Source organism: Dermochelys coriacea, chromosome 1, assembly GCF_009764565.3.
Source record: "Dermochelys coriacea isolate rDerCor1 chromosome 1, rDerCor1.pri.v4, whole genome shotgun sequence".
In the NCBI taxonomy this organism is placed as follows: domain Eukaryota; kingdom Metazoa; phylum Chordata; order Testudines; family Dermochelyidae; genus Dermochelys; species Dermochelys coriacea.
The window spans coordinates 134,330,151-134,341,387 of record NC_050068.2 but is presented as its reverse complement, the minus strand read 5'-3'; the positions used below and the strand labels follow the sequence as shown (position 1 = coordinate 134,341,387).

The following is an 11,237-nucleotide window of genomic DNA, read 5'->3' as shown; positions in this document are numbered from 1 at the left end:
GTTTTCACTAGAGCTGGGTGCCTAAAGCTCATAGACACTTTAAAAAAATCTCCCCTTTAAAGCCTAAGAGTTGTTGAAACTTTGAATTCTTTTACCTTGGCTGTGTTGCAACTTTAAGGCTACTGCATATTTCACATATATTTATGTATTAGAGACGCTGTCACAAATGCCCTCTCTATCACCAGTAAAAGTACCTGGGTTCTTTGCTAAAAATGTTTCAGAGATTTTTTTTTTTTTTTTTTTTTGCAAAAAGGGTATTTTCTTCCAAAAGATTAATTTTATTATGAAGGTGTTTACATTTATACATCCATAATCATCTGATACAAACTGTAAAATATGTTAACAAATTGATGATTCATTTATTTATGATAAAATTGTACAAGAATAGTAACTTCCTAATGGTTTTCCTTTGCTTTCTGTTCACCAATGGAAGGATTTTAGACCTGGCCATTAGGTTCTTCTGTCTTCATTGAAATCAATGTATTTCTCACAGTTCTTTCATCATAAAAAAACCCAACCCATTCCACATTCTATGCCCTTCACCATTCTTCCCTACCTTCCACACAGTTATCATTTGGTCCCAAAATGCAACATTCTACCATATAATATATCAGATACTATCTGAATCTGTCATTTTCTCTATTTGCAATATGGAAGCATTTCCTAGAAAAGAAGCATCAGATAACCAGGCAATATGAACAAAAGAGTTATTTATTATATATATATTCTCTAGTAAGTCATAATAGTCTCTTGGATTTTAAATATGTTTTTGCTATTTCCAATGCTTAAAAATTATAATTTTAAAACATTAAATACTGTGTTATATACATTATGATTCCATTTCTTATTTCTAAATGTGGATGTAATGTTCTCCAAATGGAAATTCGGAAGGAACAGGAAACAATTCCTCTGACATCACAGGCTTTAAAAGCTCACATCATACACCTGTAGATTTGACTATATGAAAAATAGCCAAACGTTAATATGCTCTTGTGGAATTCTTTGATTTTTTTGTTGTTGTTTTTTTTATCATTTAAAATATAAACAGAAGGATGGATCTGGCCAGTACTTTGTCAATGTTCGGTAGTAGAACTGTTTTTTTTAAATCTCATACTTATTTTTTATAAAATAAAAAAGGGAGCTGAATTTGTTACATTAGTTCATACACATACAGTAAACAAAAGGTTTTATGTATGGCTTCGCAAAGGTAGATTATGAAGTGACGTTTGTATTTTATTTGTTTAAAAGCATTTTAAGAGAACATGTTAGTGTGCTTACAATAGCGGCCATGGTAGTCGAATGTCGAGCCAAGAGTTTAATGCTAGAATCATCGGAGGTCTTGTCTGACACTGCTTCTGCAGCTTTCAGAAGACAAATGTAGTTTATTACGACCTCATCTATTTTAGCTATAATTTCCTGCTGCCGTGTTTCAGAGTTCATGACTTTCACTAAACGCATGCAGGCTTCTGTTAAGCAACAGAGCACTTGAAAGCTGGAAGTCATAGCTAGGAACATTTCCTCGGGGCTTTTATCAGCCATGGCCATTTTCCTGCAGGCACTTCCCAACTGTCTCGATTCAATAGATAACAGTTGTTTGTACTGAGAAAGTTTAAGGTCATATGTTTCCGGATGTAAATCTTCCCTCTTCCCCACACTTGCTCGGACCAGACAGAGCAGCTCATTGGCATCCTTTTGTGCTGCAAGAAATCCATCAGGCATTGCATAAGTTTTCTCTTTCATCACATTTATTCTTGTGATTTGTGCCTCAAAGGCCATGTCACTGAGATTCATATCAGTTTGGCCACCTTGGTCTTCAGCATTGCTCTTGTCATGTATACTATTTAGTATCTGTTTGGGGGACTCAACAGCTTTCTTCTCATTTTCAATGGAAAAAGACTGACTGGCTGGTTCTGGTAACACACACGGTATCTGTGGTTCATAGAGGCATGAGAGGTGGTTGTTGTCTCCATCATATTCATCCTCCTCCTTGTCATTTCCTCTGCTTAGGAAACAATAGCTAAAGGGACCATGGCATCTCCAGTTGCTGGCATCTGACTTTCGTAAGGGCAAAATTCTGTACTGTTTGGAGTCCTTCTGCATGGAGCTGGTGACTGAAGACCTTTTATTGTCTTTGACGTCAGTGCTGACATTCATAGAACTTTGAGAATAGCTTTTGGATAACTTTTTGCCCAGAGGGAGTTCCACCTTTTTTTCCGACTTGGAATCATCTCTTGCAGCAATGTCTAGACACTTCAGACTGACTGCAGCCTTTTTCTTCTCAAGAAGCACCTGAGTGCCAGTGGACCCTACAAAGATGCTGCTGCTGCTGTGTCTCAATACTTTCCTGCTGGGTGGTATTCTGAGGCTTCCTCCCATCACGTCACATGGCCATAAACTAACTGCTGCCCCACATCCCTGCTTTACTTTAGGAATGTCAAACGAGTCTTGATTTTGACTTGGCACCTTTGATTCTGAGTGAATGTTGGATGATAGCATGATGGAGTCAGTTAGAGGCTGTTTAGGAAAAGCTGAAGGCATGCCCCCTCGACTTCCCTTTCCAGGCTCTGTGAAAGCTACACTAGGGGTAGTAGAAGAACAGAGAGAATAATTAAGCATCATACTGATAATATTCGTAGAATGAATTTCTAAGCATCTTTTATGGACATTTTTTTAAAATGAACTGTCCCAATAGATTCACGGTATTTTTCCAGGACCCCCATTTCAGTTAGTACCATGCATGAATAGTAATGTGTCTTTCAGGAAATAGTCATGTCTTTGTCTTTCTCTCAGCACGAAATTTTTTTAAAACATCTATCAACATATTCTCATTTATGCATAACTGACTACTTCCTCTATTACCACACTTTGACTTGTAACGTGAGGCCCCAGAAAATTGTTCCATAGAACTTTCATGAACGTCGTCCCTCTGTTAACTGGAATGGAAGTTTCCCATTTAGTATTTAAAGGGATATTGACAGGTTAAAAATCTGTCTACTAAAATGGAAAGAATTTGGAAAATTCCATTTATTTTTATTCTGTTTCACAATATGCTTTTTATAGGCAGTGAAAAGAAACTGTTTCACTTTTGCTTCTCATCAGTTTCATTTTTTGGTTCTCATAAACTTACACATTGCTGCTGTGTTTCACTTGCAACCAGTAAAAGGGAATGTTTAGACCCCAACCAAATATTGTTTTCAATTAAATTAAAAACAAACAACTCGCCCCACCAAGATTTTATAAAATCTCTTAAAATTGGGTCTTAATGTGATTGTGATTAGGATACTGCACCTAAACTATCCTTACAGGAAACTTATGCAACTGTTTTTTAAATTAAAAGGATGCATAGTTAATCCCATTTCTTTCTCTTCTTTACAGTTAGTGCTCTAAGCCTTTTCCTGGCCTATCAATAACAACACACTTTTCATATTGTTATCTGGAGATTATTCTATGCAACTGTTTATTTTAGCAAAAGTCACTTATTTTAGCCACATAGCAGGCAAATAGTATTTATTATATGATAATTAAATCCCAGTTTCCCCCGCTACCCCAAATTTACATACATTGTTAAAGCTCATATGGATCAAATAGATCTAGCTCCACAGAAGCATCCAAAGAAACAAAATTTTAGAAATTCTGATGTAGCATTCAAGCAATGCTCTTTCCAATAGATGGCCTTGTCAGCGAGATTGGGAAACATTTTTAAAAAACTAATGTTAATAGAAATGTTTTCCTGAGTGTCAACATATTAATTGGGGTTATTTTAGCAAAAGACACACAGCAGAACCACAGAAAGTGAGAATGAATAGAAACAGTTTAGACCTAATTTCTCTGTCCACTCTAGGTTGACAATACGCATTCAGATAAGAGATGATGTAATCTTCACACTTGGTTTTTACATACACACCCTGTTAAATATGTGTCTTTAAAAACACATGCTTTGAAATTGCTGTACCTGTAGTTTCTTTAATCTTGGGGATCCGATGACATCCATCTCTCAAAGTGCCAAACAGTGGTTCAGCATTAACTGCTGAATGAATGGCAGGCATTGTCATTCTATGACACACAGCTTCTGACTGCTGATGTAGTTCCTTGTATGTTGTTCCATGGTTTGGAAGAATGACAACTCTTTCATCTGCTGGAATATAGGCAATTCCCTTCATAGATGAATCTGAGATAATGTGCTTAACATCAGAGGTACAAAGAGGAGATTCGACTGGGGTAGCACATGGGCTACTGCCTGTGCTGCATCCTGCATCCACTGAAGAGCACTGGGAGCTTTGCAGAGAAAAATGACCTTCACTTTGCAAAGATGACATGCGCTTGGTCAAGTGATATTCACAAAGTCTACTCACACTCTGCTCAGCTTCCGGTAGCTTGGAAGAATGGTCATCTGCATCTTCTGAGTCATTTAGGTCTTTGGCTGAAGACACAGTTATATCAGACAAAAAGTTTTCACCTGGGCCAAGTGTTGAAGTATCACCCTCATCAACTTCAGGATCCACTTCATTCTTAGAGCCAGTATCCGTTTTACCAAGACCAGAAACTCTTGGAAATGTCTTCCCATTCACTATTTCTGAGCTTGATTTATCTGCAGCTTCACCATCGGCAGCAGCATACCATCTTTGGCGAAAGGCAATTCTCTCCACGTTAAAAGTGCTTATGCGTTGACTGTCTCTTGATGAAAGAGTACCACATATAGCTTTTAGATCTTCATCAGTCTCTGCTTTTTTAGTTCCCTGATGTTTTTTCACAGTAGCATTACCATCACAAGCTGCTTTCACTTCTCCATCAGTCATCTTATTTTTCCTTTTACTAGTGCAAGAGTATACTAAAGACCCCATGTGCAATTTGCTAAAATAGTCAGTGACAGATTTTGTTTCCATGGTCTCTGGTTCCATTTCCATATTGTCTGAATGAAGAATCTGCTTCGAAGGCACAACTTTTGACTGTAGCTCAGCAGCTTGGTGACCAGCTATCGACTGTGAGGATTTCGCAAGTGGTCCTCCAGCCTGATTCTTAGCAATGGGAAACTCTGTTTGCTCTTCCACAAGGGGTTGGTAACCTTCACTAGTGGTCAAAAACATACGTGTTGAGTTTTCTGACTGTCTCTGTGCTGCGGTTAGTTCAGAACTTTCAGTCATTTCAGAAGAGTTTGTTTCATTGCCAGAATCTGAAGATGACTCAGGGCTATATGCTCGCAAGATTGCTACACCTGCATGCCACAAAAAATAAGAGCCAATTAATGAAAGCATCTGAGGCACTTGAATAAACGGATAAGCAAATGGGGTGTGTTAAATATAAAAATAAAGGGATTTTTATGGTTTATTTTAAAACATACTCTGATTTTATTGCATAATCCCCAAGAAAGGTAACTTAGCAACATTATGATAGTTCCACCACGTGATATGGAATGTGAGGTGTATACATGATGGTAAAAACATATAGAATGAAATGTGTCCAAGGCTAAATGGTGCAAATGGATGAAGTGGAATGATGTTCAATGAATAAATGTAACTATGGTGAAAGAACCTGAATTGTCATTCGTCTGCTGTTCCTCTGAAGCAGCCAAAGCCTCTAGTGCTTGAAGAGTGGAGACTACAGCATCATCTAGCCCCTTGTCACACTTCCCCTCAGTACTAGTAGGGACAGCATCAATGAGCGACACTGGAATGCCATCATTTCTTAGATTACTAGCTTGCTCCTTGTCTTCTGTATACTGTGTTGTTTGGTTCTGAGAGTCTTCCTCGTCTGAACTGTCCCTGAAGCCAGGTGGAGGAGCAGCAATGGCCATGTTTAAAGAATGTAATAAGAAGTCATCTTCATTATCATCACCTTCCGGAGGGGGGAGTGATGTCAAATCAATAATATCATCACTTGAACCTGAAAGACTGAGAATGGTAGGTCTACTGATTTCTCCTACCATAATGTCCTCCTCACAACTAACTTCATCTTCATCTTCAGCATCATCTGTGTTTTCTGCATAACAAATGTCATGCAACAAAGGCTCTTCTATTCCTTCTGCAGCTCCAAATATTTTGCCATCGTTTATGCTTGCATAAACAGAATTTGTAGCAAACTGAATGCTTTCAACATCTGGAGACAATTCTAGACCTTTAATGTCATTGGTACTACTAATATGAATAGCTCTCTGTTTGTCCAATACTTCTGGACTTTCATCCAGAAGTCTTTCATAGCCAAGGGTTTGGGGACTGATACCATCCAAGCTGTGATCTCCAAATATAAAGGATACTTTTGCTCCCCTTGGAGAATCCTGTGCTTTCTTGGTAGATTCCAGTCCTGAGAGTGACAGTAAGGACTGCTGGTTTAAACTTCTGTTTCCTCCTGCCTCAGTGGAGTCATCTTGTTTGGTCAGCCCCTGATCGAGTCCACCTGAATTATCGGTATTTTCTATGTACAGATGCCTGTGATCTTTTTGACACATGGGGCTTTCGGAAACTTCTGGAGTCTTCTGTTTTGGGTCTACAAATGTTCTTTGGGCTTCTTGATCTCCTTCAGCCATGAATGTAGTAGTTTTTGGTACACAGTTCCACTCAGAAGCATGGAGGTTATACTTCCCTCTATTTTCATTTCCTACAGTTTAGCAAAATAAAAGCAACAGTCATTTAACAAATGAACTGCTCCATGAAATTTTATAATATTGACTTGTTAATTCTGAATAAGCAATGTTTTAAATATATAACAGTTGCCTAAACTTGTCCCTTCTACAGTCAAACCATTTTCAAACTCTCCTCTACTTCAAGTTACAGAGCTCTTGATTTAAGAATTAAGATTAACTGGATGTTTTTATGCTATGTGGGCAGAGAACTAAAACTAGGTGAAAGGATAACCCAGGACTGGTTGATATGATAATCTAAAAAACCCCCAGCACCTCACATTTTTGCATGAAGACTCTAGTTATATAAAATGTTATAACCTGTATACAAACAAATGATCATTTATTTGTTTCACTGTGGCACGAGGAGGAATACATTAAACATTTTATGTTACCATTAATACGAACAATGGGTGAATATTAAAATACTATAACGCTGAATTTATATATTACAACTCTAAGCCCCAGACTAGCAATCAGATCTGAATGGGCATACCCCTGTACCTGCACAGACCATTACTGACATCAATGGAGTTTTGTCCACGTGGGTCCAATGGCAGGATCGAGGCCTTGTTTTGTACATGTGACTTCTGTTAATGGTATTATGCAATAAATACCTGTTTCTCGGTTTCCTGCATTTTTCTTGTTGGCCATGTTAAATATTGAGCGCCTTGAATCAACCAGTAGTCTATAGTATCCTGCTGTTAAACAGGCAAGGTTCATTGCATCTGATGATTCCATTATCAAAGTAATAGGCTATGAAGGAAACAACCAAGTCTTGGTTAAAGGTTATTCATTCTTAATCAATTTACTTGCTCAAACATGACTTATTAAAAATTAGTATATTTATAAAATGTAAATTATAGAAATTATTTCACAAATGCTATACTGGAAAATCAAAAAATAAATTAGTTTTCCTCAGCTCTGAAAGGTCTGATTGAAAACAATATTTAGGGTACAAAATGTTGGGGGAGATGAGAGCTGAAGCAAGGAAAATGTGTAACTGGACATTTTAAATTCACTTGATGCTCAACTAATATTTGTATTGTTCTCTATATAATTATTAATAATAAAAGCTTTAATTCTCAAATGAATTCTAAGATGCTTAACTTCTAGAACTTATTCAAAAGTGAATATTGTTCATAAAATTTTAGAACTAAATATTTCTCCTTTCTCACTGGTGTACCTGAGGGTTTTATCTACATTGCAAGCTACTGCCTGGCAAGCCAGGGTGTGAATCTACGGCCAAGCACCTTGCTGCACTGTAATGACTCTTGGGATCATTGCTACAGCTCACTGAAAGTCCTTGAGTGCCACACTATAGCAGTATCCACATTTATGGGAAGATTTTATGGACCCTCCTGCAAACTAATAGACAATTGGTCTTGAAGGAAGCTGTGTGCTTGCCTTCTTGATCAAAACAAGGTTCTGTGATCATAGCTGTCTAGGACAAAGCACAAAACAAGGTATATAGTTTTTTTAAAAGAAATCCGTAGCGTAGAATCTTAAGCCAATACACATGGTGTTGATATAATTCCATGACACCCTTATTCACGTAGCACTTTACATGTGCAGTTTCAGACCCAGTGAAAAAATCCAGGCAATTATCATTAATTATGATTATTATTATTTATCATTTTTCTTCTGGGCAATTTGAGATTTTGTTCAGAAGTACAGGAACTTTGGTATAAGGACACATGCTTGCCACAAAGCAGTCAACTTTGGGCATAAAATTAATACAAATTATTACCCAAAGATGAGTGAATCAATTCTTGTTATGTTAGTGTTGAGAAGGAGCAGGTATGCATGTACAGAGAGATGTATTTGAAATGCTTTCTTGATGCTGAATTTTCTGAGAGGATCAATAAAAGTAGATGATTTCCAGAGAGATTTTAAATGTCAGGAGTATTACTGTGACCTGCTGTTCACCCTTTTTGTAACCTAGAAGCAACTAAAGTTTTATTGATGACTTTTCGGAAATAACATGTGGTAGAGAGAATACTGAAAAGGAAAATTAACAGTAAAAGAAAGACTCAAGCTGTTTACACTTATATAGAACTTTTCAACCAAGGATCTTAAAGTGCTTTACAAGCATTAACTAACTAAGCTTCACAGTAACCCTGAGAGATATTATCATTCCCTTTTACTGATTCGGGAATGGACACTTAAGCCACATTCACTAGTGCTGCTACAGGCAGATGTAAATTTCCCCTTCCTTACTCAGCTAGGCCCACTCCCTCCTCTTGCATCCCATGGAACAATTCATCACAAAGGGAAGGCACACGGTATTAGTTCTGCCCTCATTCTGGATTTCTGTCAAGGGTTCAAGCAGCTTTACTTTATACTTAAAGTATTTCCCAATTGCTATGGCCATGCCTAGTTCCCAGTCAACATCAACCACTTCCTAGGCCTACCCACTGTGGTAGTGAAACTTCTGTTTCACATTATTTTTCAGTTATGGATAATCATATGCAAAATTTCCATATCCTTATTCATGTGCCATCATAACACTACTTTTGGTAAGTTTCTCCTTTTGACAGGAAGCGGAATAAGAATTTTGACCCTCTTGGTCATTAGTCCATATAAATCTTGTGCGACTCACTTTCCTTGTCATTCTTGATACCCACCATTTATATTTCTCTTCCCTCACTGAACTGGCAGGTCACTACAGTTTACTTCCCTGTTTTATGGTCTATGTTGCTTAGCTATTAATATTATGGCTGTCAAGTGATTAAAAAAATTAATTGCGATTAATTGCACTGTTAAATAATAATAGAATATCATTGATTTAAATATTTTTGGATGTTTTCTACATTTTCAAATATATTGATTTCAATTACAACACAGAATACAAAGTGTAGAATATTCACTTTATATTTATTTTTGATTCCAAGTATTTGCACTGTAAAAAAACAAAAGAAATAGTATTTTTCAATTCACCTAAAACAAGTGAATTGAATTATAGTGCAATCTCTTTATCATGGAAATTGAACTTACAAATGTAGAGTTATGTACAAAAAAACTGCATTCAAAAATAAACAATGTAAAATTTTAGAGCCTGCCAGTCCACTCAGTTCTACTTCTTGAACAGCCAATCGCTCAGAGAAACAAGGTTGTTTACATTTGCAGGAGATAATGTTGCCCTCTTCTTGTTTACAATGTCACCTGAAAGTGAGAACAGGAGTTCTCATGGCACTTTTGTAGCCAGTGTCGCAAGATATTTACATGCCAAATGCCCTAAAGATTCATATGTCCCTTCATGCTTCAACCACCATTTGTGGGGAAATGCTGATGATGGGTTCTGCTCAATAACAATCCAAAGCAGTGTGAACCGATGCATGTTCATTTTCATTATCTGAGTCAGATGCCACCAGCAGAAGGTTGATTTTCTTTTTTGATGGTTCAGGTCTGTAGTTTCCACATCAGAGTGTTGCTCTTTTAAGACTTCTGAAAGCATGCTCCATACCTCGTCCCTTTCAATTTTGGAAGGCACTTCAGATTCTTAAACCTTGGATCGAGTGCTGTTGCTATCTTCAGAAATCTCACATTGGTACCTTCTTTGCGTTTTGTCAAATCTGCAGTGAAAGTGTTCTTAAAATGAACAACATGTGCTGGGTCATCATCTGAGACTGCTATAACATTAAATATATGACAGAATGCAGGTGAGACAGAGCAGGGGACATACAATTCTCCCCCAAGGAATTCAGTCACAAATTTAATTAACACTTATTTTTTAACGAGTGTCCTCAGCATGGAAGCATGTCCTCCGGAATGGTGGCCAAAGCATGAAGGGGCATATGAATGTTTAGCTTATCTGGCATGTAAATACCTTGCAACACCAGCTACAAAAGTGCCATGCAAATGCCTGTTCTCACTTTCTGGTGGCATTGTAAATAAGAAGATGGCAGCATTATCTCCTGTAAATGTAAACAAACTTGTTTGTCTTAGCGATTGGCTGAACAAGAAGTAGGAATGAGTGGACTTGTAGGCTCTGAACTTTTACATTGTTTCGTTTTTGAGTGCAGTTATATAACAAAAAAAAATCTACATTTGTAAGTTAAACTTTCACGACAAAAAGATTGCACTACAGTACTTGTATGAGGGGAATTGAAAAATACTATTTCTTTTGTTTATCATTTTTACAGTGCAACTATTTATAATAAAAAATAATATACAGTTTGATTTCCATTACAACACAGAATACAATATATATAAAAATGTAGAAAAACATCCAAAATATTGAATAAATTTCAACTGGTATTCTATTGTTTAACAGTGTGATTAAAACTGTGATTAATTGCAATTAATTTTTTTGAGTTAATCGCATGAGTTAACTGCGATTAATCAACAGCTCTAATTAGCATTATAAAGTATTTTAGCCTTCTTAGATTCCCATCTCCTTACTCCTTCAAAGTACCTGGTCTTAAACACAGAGGAAGAATGATCTTCTGATTACATCATAGAACTAGGAGATTCCTGGCTTTGCTACAAAACTTCTGTGTGAACAAAATTAGTCAATTAATTTCTTTCTCAGTTTCTGCATCCGGATAATTACCCCAAAGGGGTGCTGTGACATTAATATCTGTAAAGCACTCTGAAATCTTCAAATATCATTATTGTCCAG

At 36.9% G+C, this 11,237-nt stretch overlaps 1 protein-coding gene across 6 annotated transcripts in view; it reads right to left on the bottom strand.

The window, feature by feature from the left end:
* Positions 1-1,017: 1,017 nt before the first annotated feature.
* FRMPD4 (FERM and PDZ domain containing 4) overlaps positions 1,018-11,237 on the bottom strand; it is a 435,982-nt gene continuing 425,762 nt past the window's right edge. For 4 of the 6 annotated variants that reach the window (XM_043502497.1, XM_038382454.2, XM_038382464.2 and 1 more), the window contains 4 exons: positions 7,231-7,369; positions 5,530-6,591; positions 3,953-5,212; positions 1,018-2,573 (listed from right to left, as the gene is read on the bottom strand). In XM_043502497.1, coding sequence (XP_043358432.1) covers positions 1,234-2,573; positions 3,953-5,212; positions 5,530-6,591; positions 7,231-7,369 — 3,801 coding nt within the window. In that variant the 3' untranslated portion in view covers positions 1,018-1,233. Of the gene's footprint in view, positions 2,579-3,952; positions 5,213-5,529; positions 6,592-7,230; positions 7,370-11,237 lie in introns of all 6 variants that reach the window. The other 2 variants (XM_043502671.1, XM_038382491.2) reach the window with 1 other exon arrangement.